The following is a 13855-nucleotide window of genomic DNA, read 5'->3' as shown; positions in this document are numbered from 1 at the left end:
ATAGATATTGTTTAAATTTGACGTTGTCATGAAATATCTTGTTTTCTCCATCTATGGTGATTGACAGTTTTGCTGAGTATAGTAGTCTGAGCCAGCATCCATCGTCTCTTAGCTTCTGCAAGACATTAATCCAGGCACTTTGGATTCTAGGGTCTGTTGAGAAGTTGGGTGTCATTCTAATGGCTCTGCCTTTATATGTTACTTGGCCTTTTCCCCTTGCCATTTTTAATATTCTTTCTTTGTTCTGTATGTTTAATGCTTTGCTTATTATATGGCAAGGGGACTTTCCTTCATCTATTCATTTTTCTTGCCTTTCTTTTAGGGATTTATTGATATCTTCTAGTTTTTTGTTTGTCTTTTCCTCAATTTCTCTAATGGATTGATTGATTGATTGATTGATTGATTGATTGATTTTGGTTTTTCAAGACAGGATTTCTCTGTGTAACTTTGCACCTTTCCTGGAACTCGTTTTGGAGACCAGGCTGGCCTCAAACTCACAGAGATCCACCTGCCTCTGCCTCCCAAGTACTGGGATTAAAGGCATGTGCCACCACCACCCGGCATTCTAATAGGTTTTTTTTTTTTAATATATCTTCTTCAAGGACATCTATTATCTTCATAAAGTCATTTTTAAGGTTGTTTTCTTGTGCTTCAGCTATGTTGGATTGTTCAGGCCTTGCTGTTGTAAAATAGCTGGGCTCTGGTGAGGATACCACATTGCCCTTTCTGTTATTGATTGTGTTCTTACACTGGTGTTCAGGCATCTGGGTTTGGGATGATTATAGGTCTAGGTGTTGAGTCTTGCATTTGTCTTTGTTGGATGTGAGTTCTGTTCCTTAGTTTCTCTTTCCTCTCTGGACTTCTGGCCTAAATGGCCAAGCGTTCTGGTGACTAGCGGGTCTTCAAGTCCAGTACAGTGTCCTCTCTAGGGTTTTTTGGGCCAGGAGTCCCTAGATTGGGCCTGGGCTCTGATAGAGGCAAAGTCTCCTTTTGGAGTTGTAGACCAGGATATGGAGCCCATAGGAAGGGGGCTGCAGTCTGGAGTTCCTAAATCTAGTTTGGCCTCTAGGGTCCAAGCACCACCAGCCTGGCCTCCAGTACAGCTGCCAGGACTGGGATCCCTAGATCTGGCCTGTGCTCCAGGAAAGCCGAAGTCTGCTTCTGAAGTTGTAGGCCAGGGCTCTCTAGTTCTAGCCTAACATGGGAGTCTTCTTCTGAAGTTTTAAACCAGGCTACAGAGCCAGGTGTGGTGTGGTGGGGGGATGGATGGAGTGTGCAGTCTGGAGTTGTTGGACAGGCTTAAAGGGGTTTTGTGGGTGGTGGGCAGTGTCTTTCCTGGGGTTCCTAGGACCAGCCTGGCCTCCTGTAAGGCTGCCAGTGCTGTGGGCCCTAGTATGGAGCTCAGGAAAGAGAATATAGCCTGGGGTTATTGGGCAGATTTTAAAGGGTTCTAAATTTAAGAAATTATTTTGTATAAATGTTAAGAAATTTAAGAAGCATGAGTTCTATTATAAAACAAAAAATTATTTTCATTATTTTATAAATTTTATTTTATATTTATGGGTGTTTTGCTTACATGTATGTATGTCTGTGAACCACTTGTATGCCTGGTTTTCACAGAGGCCAGAAGAGGGTGTTGGAGTCCCTGGAACTGGAATTACAGATGGTTGTGAGCCACCATCTAGATGCTGCAAATGTAACTCGGGTCTTCTGCAAGAGCAACCAGTGCTCTTAACTCTGAGCCATCTCTCCAGTCCCTAAAATAAATATTCTAGGTTAGGAAATTTTAGTTATAAATTCAAAAAAGAAGCATACTTATAAAAATTATTCATAATCACAGTTTGACAGTACAAGTACAGTCATTTAATTTGTATTTTCCCACTCAGGAAGCTAAGTGCTGTCCTATTAATATGACCATTCATTTTCATTTCCATCCATTGTTTGGTAGTCCAGTGTTTGCACCTGTCAATGAAGCGACCACAAAAAGGCCAGCATGTGTATTCCAGAGACAGTGGAATGTCAGCAGCTGGCAAAACAAAATGACATTTTCATGTGGACAGAGCTAAGATTCAATAATGTGCTGGAGCAAGGTGGAAAATTTGACTTGGGACAAGGAACAAATACTGTAGTCAATATGAGGTGCTTTGCTTTGCTTTGTTTTGTTTCTGATGAAAAGAAATGCTATCTCATTGTCACAACTGAGCTATCTTCTGGGAAGACTGAATAATTATTTATTTGCATTATAGAAGATATGCTGCAGCAGTCTTATCTCTAGCTCCATGGCTGATCATCTTATGAGAAAAATAGAACCTTAGAAATCAATACAAAATTTCACTACGTATTCAAAAGCAGGATGTTAAAATAAATCGTTAATCACTGACATGAATTTGGATGGTATGAAGTAAGACATCAATGGCTTCCAATATGGCAGCTTGTTTTCCTAATTGTCTGAGTTTTTAAAACTTGGGTACCTGGCCAAGTGATGGTGGTGCATGCCTTTAATCCCAGCACTTTGGAGGTAGAGCCAAGCAGATCTCTGTGAGTTCAAGGCCAGCCTGGTCTACAGAGCGAGATCCAGAACAGGCACCAAAACTACACAGAGAAACCCTGTCTCAAAAAGCAATAATAATAATAATAATAACAACAACAACAACTTGGGTACCTTTTCATTAGCATAGTGGTGAAAGCCTTGGAGTGCTTGGACCTTTTGTTCAGTGACCCCCATGGCCTTCAGCTGACCAAAGGGCACTGACTTCACCCTGTACTCCATACCTTGGTGGAGAGGCCATTCAAGTAGACTGTCCCTGTTGAGAACAAATAGATGGAGTGATCCTTAAATGTGTCTGCCTTGTGTCACTTCAGTGACTTTCTCATTTTCATAATTCTTCCCCAGCTTTTCCAATGGTTACACAGAATCTAAATGTGTTAAAAGCCAAGGATAAAAGGCTGCCCCCAGGCATGGGGAACCTGTAATTTTGATTAATTGTTGTCTTATTTGTCTGTTCATTTTCGAAGACAGAGCCTCCATGTTTCTCAGGCTGACCTCAAACCCACTCCCAACAAGTACCTTGAACTTCTAATCCTTCACCTTCATATCCTGAGTGCTGGGCACCACTGTTCCTGGTGGTCAGGGTTTGATCGGGTGCTCCGTGTTCTTGGCTTATTCAAAGAATTGATATAAAAGCCCACATAGATATTAAAAGGGAGCAAGGCAACTTTCTTCCAATCAAAGCAGTAGTAGATATTAGAATGGAATATATGGTCAAGATTGACAGCAGGCCACATGAACAAAAGTCTCAATAGCCTTAGTTACTTTGGGGGACTTACTTTTATGGAGTTTAAAAGAAGTTTGGTTTTTAAAGAGTGCAGTTTGGTTGGTTCTCTGTGGGAGCCCACAGAGGTTTCCTTGTAAGATCTGAGCTTGCTTTACCCAGCAGGGCTGCACGAGGGGATGGACTGACCACGTGCGTGGTTACCAGGTGTTTGGAAAGGTCTGCACTTGGCTGAGCTATGGGGAGGTCTTTTGCTCCACCCCTTGGCATTCCTTCACAAAGCCCTTTAGAAGAGACAGAAGGGGCCAATGGATAAGGATACAGGCCCTCCTGAGGCCATCCTGTGTTTCTGTCTTTTTATCTCCTCTCCTTCTATCTAAATCTCTTATCCCTCACTCCCCAAGTGTACCCTGGAGTAAAGGTGGGGGCAGGTCCCCCACAGTTCTGTATTTTGACTGACTGTTATATAAATGTTTTCTCTATTGTTCATGTCCCTTTCCATAATGCATCTAATTTTAATCATATGCATGCTCCATTATGCATAGGAATAAGATGATAAACAGGGCTTTCTTCCTAAAAGGCCACTTTAGGGTATAGTTTGCCTTACTGTGAATATACCCAACACTAACTCAAGACAGAGCGGCTTCCCACTTACTGTGACTGGACACAACGGAAATAATGATGAACAAGGTCTTTGTTAGTTTGATGCTTGTTAAAGAAAGGAGAAACTTCCTCCATTATTAAGAGGGAGTGGGTGTATACCTCCATGCAGATTGGGGTCCTCAGTTATTAATAGGTTGCTAGGTAAAAGAGCTGCTTCCATAGTATATTCATATAAAAGTCTCATAATGCCAAGTGCATTGTTAGAAGAGGGATATGCACAGGGCCCACACCAAGTAGAGTCCTAGGTTAGTAAACTATTCCCTGTGCCTGCCTGAGTCATCATCATGCCAAGTTTATGTGTGCTGGAGTCTGGATTCAGAGCTTTATGCATTCTAGATCAGCACTCTACCAATGGAGCTATATCCCAGCCTTGAAGTGAGTCAACTTCTGAATCTCATCACATTCTGATTGCTTTGCTACACTAGTTAGCATTTTTGCTTAATCAGTGTAGTTGTTACACTTTTCATGACTATTACCAAGAAAACAACTTAAGGGAAAAAATTGTTTTACCCATGGCTTCAGACATTTCTGTCCATCTTATCAGGGAGGGTAGACTGGATCAAAGCCACTCAGATCATGTCTGACTAGAAGCAGAGAGAGAATGCCTATATTAGCTGCTTTCCCCACTTTCTCCTTTTATTCCACAGCTGCCCTTGCCCCCGGTCTATAGCATGGTGCCACACACATTCAAGATGGGGCTTACAGCCTAGTTATTCCTCTCTGGAAATGCCCTCTCAGATACCCAGAACTGTGTTTTGTAATCCCATAAGCAGGACTAGGTAGATTATTCAGTGGGTAGTTCTTTGCTATGCACACAAGAGAACACATGCACCCATGTAAAAAGCTGGACATGGTAGTGTGCACCTGTAATCCCAGGACTGAGAGGTAGAGACAGGAGAATCCTTGGGGCTTACTGGCCAGATGATCTAGCCTATCAGTGAGTTCCAGGTTCAGTGAGAGAACCTATCTCAAAAACACAAGGTGGAGAATAATAGAGAGAGACACCCAGCATCAACCTCTGAACTCTACACACACACACACACACACACACACACACACACACACACACACACCAAACAAATAATCTCATATGGACTTCTAAATCCAGTCAAAATGATAAGAGTAAGCCATGAAGTGGGTAAAGGGCTTTCTGCCAAGCCAGACGACCTGGGTTCAATCCCTGGGATCACATGGCAGAAGAAGAGATCTGACTCCCCCCTAATTGTTCTCTGATCACCACATATGCCCAGAGGCCCATGTTTGCTTCCACACACACAGGAAAAAAAAATAAGATAGATAACATGCAACAAAATAATTAAAATATAAATTAACCAGCAAAATCCAGGGCTGAGTGCAATCTGATGCTGTAATTTCTCTCCACACTCCCATATACGTCCTGCACATATTACACCTTGGTGTAGGTGAGTTTGAGAAGGCTTACATAGGTAAGGGACTGAGTTTGTATCATCAAGAGGCTATTCCAAATTTGTTATTCCAAACTTGTCAGTTTGGGTATTGGTCATTAGCTGCCCACCAAACACTGGTACCTCCCGCTTCCTGGGTTTGCCCCATCTTCACCTCAGACTTCACTTTTGGTTGCCAGGGAAAGTTCTTTTTTCTTTAGGGTGCAGAACTGCTCAGCTCTTTCTAACCCTTTCTCTAACACAGTCCACTCTATCAAGAAGGGCAATGGCCCACAGGGCTGTGGAGGAATCAGAACCTATTTGCAAAATGCGGTGGTAGTGTTTCTGTCTACTGCACAGAAATATAATTAACCAAAGTGTGTGTGTATGTGTGTGTGTGTGTGTGTGTGTGTCTGTCTGTCTGTCTGTCTGTCTGTCTGCCTGTCTGTCTGTGTCTGTGTGTCTGTGTGTGGTTCTGGGGATGTTACTGGAACCTCATATGAACTAGCTAAGTATTCTGCCATTGAGCTATATTTCTAGCCCAGCCAAGAGTTTTAACATAGTGTATACTTTATATTGATGAATTCAGGTGGTTATGAGCACATGCCCATAAGAATTCATTAAAGTATTACTCCTCTGGAACATTGTGACACACACCCTCTCCATTTTTCATTCTGTTCTTCCCTCTCCTCCTTCTTCAAATAGGATCTCTCACTAACCTGGACAGTAAGCCCCGAAGATTCACCTGTCTCATCCTCCCCAGCACAGAGATTACAAGCTGATGCCACAAAGCCCTGTATTTTTAAAATGGATTCTGGGAATGGAACTCTGGTCCTGGGGCTTGCAAGGCAAGCACTTTACCAACTATCTCCCAAGATCCTATACCCAATATAGTCTCACTTCTGAATAACCTGTTGGCTCTTCTACAGAAAAGTCTAGCAATGGAAACTTAGCATTTTCAAGTATTAAAAAAAAAAAAAAGCTTATGACTTTGTAGGAAAATAACTTCCTGCTCCTCCTTCATGGTTTTAAAAAGTGTAATGGTGAATGTGGCTGAAGAGATGGTTCAAGTAGTTAGAGCACTGGCTGCTCTTCCAGAGGACCTGCGTTCAATTCCCACCATCTACATGGTGGCTCACAACGATCTGTAACTCCAGCTCCAGGGGATCTGATGCCTTCTTTTGACTTCCATGAGCACAATGAACACAGGTGGTATGCATACAAGCAAAACAGTCATAAACATAAAATAATCTTTTGTATAGTATAATGGTAAAGTTAGGCCTGTTACTATAGCTCTCATTGACCAACCACACATGTTTTCTGTACACTGGATTTTAGGGATTTAATGAGGCAGTTAAGACCTCTGGGCTACAGGTGGAAAATTTCAAGTCTCTATTTCCTTTTTCAAACTAAGATAAGACGGAAAGGAAAACTATCTTGATGCATTAATCTGATATTTTGTCTTTACTATGATTTATTCTCTTCACAGGTTACATTCCTAATACCTCACCTGGTGCCTGAAGACGTATTGGTAAAATTACAGGCGCTTAAGGTATGAAAATGACCACTGGAAACTCCATTATTAACCTCATTGTTGCTCATGGATTCTGGCTATTCCTAGGAAGTAACAAAGTCAATCATTACAGAAATAGAAGTGTATAGTCATAAAGCCTTCTGACTTCTGGGAATTTTCAAAACAATCTCATTATTCTTTCAAAGGAATTCCAACATTTCTTTCTGTTGGTGGTAATCAGGATTCCCTTAGTACTTAGCAGAAACAGCCTTTTCTCACTTAGGAGGAAGGAGTGGAACCATGAATATCCTTAAGCTTATGCTGGGTTTTTGTGTTTTCTGTTAAAAGGATGAAGACAAAAAAGCTTTACAGGATGAGATACAGAAATTAAAAACGGCATTAGAGGATCAAAAGAAGAAGATGGAGAGGTACTGGGCTTAATGATTCACATGGTGTCTGTCTGCAGCCAAGACACTATCTAACCACATGCAAATGTGTTCTAGGTTTAGAAAAGAAGCTGATCGGATCAACAAAAACTGGGAGAGGAAATTCATCATCCTCAGGAACAGGTATAGTGTATACTGTGGTGGTATAGGTATATAGATAAATTCCATTTGTAGAAATACAGCCACTCATCTTTTGGGACAACTGGAACTCTTGTGTTTTTCTTTCTATATTAATTAATGATAAATGACTTCATGTACTTTTAATAAGAACTACAACGTGGTTTAAAATAGAAAAGTATTCATAGTCACTTAAAAGAAAGAGGAATTCAACACTCCCATTCTCTAGTTCTTTGTTTCCATCCTGAATGTAGTCCAACCTATCCAGGAATCTTCTTCAGCAGCAGTTTGCACATAATCATGAAAAGTGGTTTGCATCATCTTCACAAATTACTTCATATCCTAATCTCCTTTAGCCACAATTCCTTAATCTCTCACCCACACTTTACTCACATAATCATTTAATTTCTTCTCCCAGAATTATGTTTGGTTTTTTTTTAAATGGCAAAAGTGGAACTGTGAAATTCTGGGCCAGGTATTGTAATACATACCTGTAATCCCAGCACTTGGAAGAATGGAGCAGGAGGATTGCCAAGAGTATGAGGTTAGCCTTGGCTACATAGGGAGTTCAGAGACAGCCTGGACTCTATAAGTGAAACATTGTCTAAGAAAACATGAACAAGAAAGGATGGAAGGAAAGACCAAGAGAAGGGAGTGCGAAGGAGCGGAAGGAGAAACTAAAATCCTGAATAACAGCATCGCATTTTTGCATTGAATATAAATGCTGTGCAGGGTAAATGCTTTTTCTCCCCTTTGCCCTATTGTCTGAACATTTAAATACATTTCCTGTCCACTTGTTTCCTCACTTAATTTCCCCCCACATTTTCTTAGTTATCGCATAATTATATTATATCACATAATACCATTCAAGAAACTTAATTGTGAAGGGCAGTGACGGACTGATTTGGGTCAGTATATGCCAAGCTTAAAGCTCGTGTATGACATGAATACATTGCAATTTGCTCTGCAGGGCAATAAAACACTACATTTACCCTACATGTCATAAGCACATGATATCCATCATGTGTAAAAATCCTACACCTGGTGCTGAAATAGTTAGGACTGGCTAGCAACCAAGATCTTACGTAACACCAGAAACAGTTCCAGATGGTGAGCACAAGTCTCCTCAGGTGAAAATTCTCCTTTGTGCTCCTGTTCAGTCCCATGGATCTGCTGGTGACTCCTGTGCTCTGTGAAATGTGTATCCTTTTTATTTTTGGCTATCTGATACAAGGTGTTACTCTAAAGTCCAGGCAAGTCTTGAACTCACAGCAGTCCTCCTGGTGGAAAAAAAGAAATGACTTCAGTCCCATGTGGTGGAACAAGAGAAATTACTCCCATAGCTGTCTTCTGACTTCCACACTCTGCGGCATGTGCATGCACACCTGCACAGGGACATGCACACCTGCACAGAGGCATGCACACCTGCACAGGGGCATGCACACCTGCACAGAGGCATGCACACCTGCACAGGGTCATGCACACCTACACACATTACAAAGAGGGAATGGGGAAGGAATGGGCATTTTGGTGTTGAGGAATATTCAGTCCACCTTGGTTACTCTTTTGTCCCCCCAAATGTGCATGCCTGTACTGCATGCAAAGTGCTATCCCAGGGCATTTTAAGTCTTCCTGCCCTAACCCTACTCATCATAGTGTCAGCTCATGTCTAAACCCTTTCTAAGACTCATACCTCAAAGTCTCGATTCATATTATCTAAATTCAGGATCAGTAAGGTTCTGGCTATAAATTCATTCTCATGGACTCCCAAAGCTGTGGACAAGAGCTTTTGCTCCCAAGTGCAAAGTGGGATGGGCATTATATTGACACAGCTGTCAATAACACTAATAAAACTTCATGTTCAAAAAGGGAGGACATAGGAAGAAATTTCAAAGGTCATTAGCTGTTTTGTTGTAGTTGTTGTTATTGTTGTTGATTGCTTGATTTCCCTGATGCTGGGGGTGGAACCAAGGGCCTTGCCCATGCTAGGCAAGTGTTCTATCATCAAGATACTGCCCTGATATTTTTATTCACTTACAATTACTAGAAAAAGCATATCCAGCTACATTCCCAACTCATGTATCACTAACAGTGAGTCTCCTCGTTGCACTATCCACAATTAAAATAAGCTAAATATTTCCTAAGAGAGAAGTTGTGATTCTTTTTTTCTTCTCCTTTTTTTATTTATTATATTTGTGTTTTAATTTTACTCATCAGCCATGGGTTCCCCTGTCCTCCCCCCTCCTGCCCCCACCTTCCCCCATCCCCTCCCCTCCATTCCCATCTACTCCAAGGCCAAGACTCCCCTGGGGATTCAATTCAACCTGGTGGATTCAGCACAGGCAGGTCCAGTCCCCTCCTTCCAGGCTGAGCATGTGTCCCTGTGTAAGCCCAAGGTTCCAAACAGCCAGCTCATGCACTAAGGATAGGTCTGGGTCCCACTGCCTGGGTGCCTCCCAAACAGTTCAAGCTATTCAACTGCCCCACCTATCCAGAGGGCCTGATCCAGTTGGGGGCTCCACAGCCCCTGGTTCATAATTCATGTGTTTCCATTAGTTTGGCTATTTGTCCCTGTGCTTTTCCAATCTTGGTCTCAACAATTCACACTCTTACAGTCCCTCCTCTTTCTTGACAATTGGACTCCTGGAGCTCCACCTGGGGCCTGGCTGAGGATCTCTGCATCCATTTCCATCAGTTATTGGATGAGAGTTCCAGCATGACCGTTAGGGTGTTTGCCACCTAATCACCAGACTAGGTCAGATCAGGCTTTCTCTCAACCATTGCCAGTAGTCTATAGTGGAGGTATCATTGTGGATTTCTGGGGACCTCTCTAGCACTTTGCTTCTTCCTTTTCTCATGTGGTCTTCATTTATCATGGTCTGTTATTTCTCATTCTCCCTTTCTGTTCTTGATCCAGCTGGGATCTCCTGCTCCCCTAAGCTCTCTTTCCCTTGAACCTTGCCCTTCATTACTCCCACAGTCGTCCAGGTTGTTCATGTAGATCTCATCCATTTCTCTGTCACTGGGCAATCCCTGTGTCTTTTCTAGGGTCCCGTTTTCTAGGTAGCCTCCCTGGAGTTGTGTAGCACTCTAGTCATCTTTGTTTTACATGTAGTATCCTACTATGAGTGAGTATATACCATGTTTGTCTTTCTGAGTCTGGGTTACCTTACTCATGATGTTTTTTTTCTAGATCCATCCATTTGCCTACAAACCTCATGATGTCATTGTTTTTCTCTGTGGGGTGGTACTCCATTGTGTATATGTACCATATTTTCTTTATCCATTCTTCAGTTGAAGGGCATCTAGGTTGTTTCGTGGTTCTGGCTATTACAAACAATGCTGATATGAACATAGCTGAGCAAATGCCCTTGTGGTATGATTGAGCATTCCTTTAGTATACGCCCAAGAGTGCTACAGCTGGGTCTTGGGGGAGATGGATTCCCAATTTTATAAGGAAGTGACATATTCATTTCCAAAGTGGCTGTACAAGCTTGCATTCCCACCCCCAATGGAGGAGAGTTCCCCTTGCTCCACATCTTCTCCAGCATAAGTTGTCTTCTGTGTTTTTGATCTTAGCCATTCTGACAGGTGTAAAGTGGTATCTCAGAGTCATTTTGATTTGCATTTCCCGGATAATTAGGGATGTTGAGCAATTCCTTAAATGTCTTTCAGCCATTTGAACTTCCTCTGTGGAGAATTCTCTGTTTAGTTCTGTAGCCCATTTCTCAATTGGACTGTTGGGCATTTTGATGTCTAATTTCTTGAGTTCTTTATATATTCTGGGTATCAGCCCTCTGTCAGATGTGGGGTTGGTGAAGACCTTTTCCCATTCTGTAGGCTGTCGCTTTGTCTTGTTGACCGTGTCCTTTGCTCTACATAAGCTTCTCAGTTTCAACAGGTCCCATTGATTGATTGTTTCTCTCAGTGTCTGTGCTACTGGTGTTATATTTAGAAAGTGATCTCCAGTGCCAATGCGTTCATGACTTCTTTCTACTTTCTCTTCTATCAGGTTCAGAGTAACTGGATTTATGTTGAGGTCTTTGATCCACTTGGGCTTAAGTTTTGTGCACAGTGACAGATATGGATCTATTTGCAGCCTTCTACACATTGACATCCAGTTATGCCAGCACCATTTGTTGAAGATGCTTTCTTTTCTCCATTGTACATTTTGGCTTCTTTGTCAAAAATTATATATTCATAGGTGTGCAGGTTAATGTCAGGGTTGTCAATTCGATTCCATTCATCCATATGTCAGTTTTTATGCCAGTACCAAGCTGTTTTTATTACAGTAGCTCTATAGTAGAGCTTGAGGTTGGGGATCATGATGCCTCCAGAGGTTGTTTTATTGTACAGGATTCTTTTGGCTATCCTGGGTTTTTTTGTTTTTCCATATGAAGTTGATTATTATTCTTTCTAGGTCTGTGAAGAATTGTGTTGGTAATTTGATGGGGATTACATTGAATCTGTAGATTGCTTTTGGTAAGATCGCCATTTTTACTATGTAAATCTTGCCTATCCATGAGCATGGGAGATCTTTCCATTTTCTGACATCTTCTTCAATTTCTTTTCTCAGGGATTTAAAGTTCTTGTCATATAGGTCCTTCACATGCTTAGTTAGAGTAACCCCCAAAGTACTTTATATCATTTGTGGCTATTGTAAAGGGTGATGTGTCTCTCATCTCCTTCTCAGCCTGTTTGTCTATTGTATATAGGAGGGCTACTGGTTTTTTTGACTTGATCTTGTATCCTGCTATGTTGCTGAAGGTTTTTGTAAGCTGTATCAGTTCCTTGGTTGAATTTTTGGGGTCACTCATGTATACTATCATGTCATCTGCAAATAGGGAAAGCTTGACTTCTTCCTTTCCAATTTGTATCCCCTTAATCTCTTTATGTTGTCTTATTGCTCTGGCTAGAACTTCAAGTACTATATTGAATAAGTATGGGGAGAGGGAACAGCCTTGCCTTGTTCCTGATTTTAGTGGTATTGCTTTGAGTTTCTCTCCATTTAATTTGATGTTGGCTGTTGGCTTGCTGTAGATTGCCTTTATTATGTTTAGGTATGTGCCCTGTATTTCCTGATCACTCCAAGACCTTTATTATGAAGGGGTGTTGGATTTTGTCAAATGTCTTTTCTGCGTCTAGTGAGATGATCATGTGGTTTTTTTCTTTGAGTTTGTTTATATGGTGTATTACATTGATGGACTTTCATATGTTGAACCACCCTTGCATCCCTGGGATGAAACCTACTTGATCATGTTGGATAATTGTTTTGATGTGTTCTTGGAGTCTGTTTGCCAGTATTTTATTGAGTATTTTTGCATCAATGTTCATGAGGGAGATCAGTCTGTAGTTCTCTTTCTTTGTTGCATCTTTGTTTGGTTTAGGAATCAGGGTAATTGTAGCCTCATAGAAGGAGTTCTGCTTCTATTGTGTGGAACAATTTACAGAGTATTGGTATTAAGTCTTCCTTGAAGATCTGGTAGAATTCTGCACTGAAACCATCTGGTCCTGGGCTTTTTTTGGTTGGGAGACTTTTAATGACTGATTCTATTTCCTTAAGGGTTATTGGACTATTTAAATGGTTTATCTGGTCTTGATTTAACTTAGGTATGTGGTACCTATCCAGAAAATTATCCATTTCTTTTAGATTTTCCAGTTTTGTGGAGTAGAGGTTTTTGAAGTATGACCTGATGATTCTCTGGATTTCCTCATTGTCTGTTGTTATGTCCCTCTTTTCACTTCTGATTTCATTAATTTGGATGCTATCCCTCTGTCTTTTGGTTAGTTTGGATAAGGGCTTATCTATTTTGTTGATCTTCTCAAAGAACCAACTCTTTGTTTCATTAATCCTTTGTATTATTCTCTTTATTTCTATTTTATTGATTTCAGCTCTCAATTTGATAATTTCCTGGCGTCTGTTCCTCCTGGGAGACTTTGCTTCTTCCTGTTCAAGGGCTTTCAAGTGTGCTGTCAAGTCACTAGCGTGAGATTTCTCCAGCTTCTTTATGTGGGCATTCAGTGCTATGAATTTCCCTCTTAGCACTGCTTTCATAGTGTCCCATAAGTTTGGGTATGTGGTGTATTCATTTTCATTGTTCTCTAGGAAGTCTTTAATTTCTTTCTTTATTTCTTCCTTAACCTATTGGTGATTCAGTTGAGCATCATTCAGTTTCCATGAGATTGTAGGTTTTCTGTAGTTTTTTCTGTTGTTGAAATCTAACTTTAAACCATGGTGGTCTGATAGAACACAGGAGGTTATTCCAATTGTTTTGTATCTGTTGAGATTTGCTTTGTGGCCAAATATGTGGTCAATTTTAGAGAAGGTTCCATGGGGTGCTGAGAAGAAGGTATATTCTTTTTTGTTTGGGTGGAATGTTCTGTAGATATCGATTAAGTCCATTTTTAGTCATAACATCACATAAGTCCATTATGTCTCTG

At 41.1% G+C, this 13855-nt stretch overlaps 1 protein-coding gene across 1 annotated transcript in view; it reads left to right on the top strand.

The window, feature by feature from the left end:
* C5H10orf67 (chromosome 5 C10orf67 homolog) overlaps nucleotides 1-13855 on the top strand; it is a 112040-nt gene that overhangs the window by 66038 nt on the left and 32147 nt on the right. The window contains exons 11-13 of the mRNA XM_036188878.1: nucleotides 6828-6890; nucleotides 7200-7279; nucleotides 7355-7420. Of these exons, the coding sequence (XP_036044771.1) occupies nucleotides 6828-6890; nucleotides 7200-7279; nucleotides 7355-7420 (209 nt within the window). The remainder of the gene's footprint in view (nucleotides 1-6827; nucleotides 6891-7199; nucleotides 7280-7354; nucleotides 7421-13855) is intronic.

The sequence above is a fragment of the Onychomys torridus genome, chromosome 5, assembly GCF_903995425.1.
Source record: "Onychomys torridus chromosome 5, mOncTor1.1, whole genome shotgun sequence".
Taxonomy (NCBI): Eukaryota; Metazoa; Chordata; class Mammalia; order Rodentia; family Cricetidae; genus Onychomys; species Onychomys torridus.
This window is presented reverse-complemented; position numbering and strand designations above follow the sequence as displayed.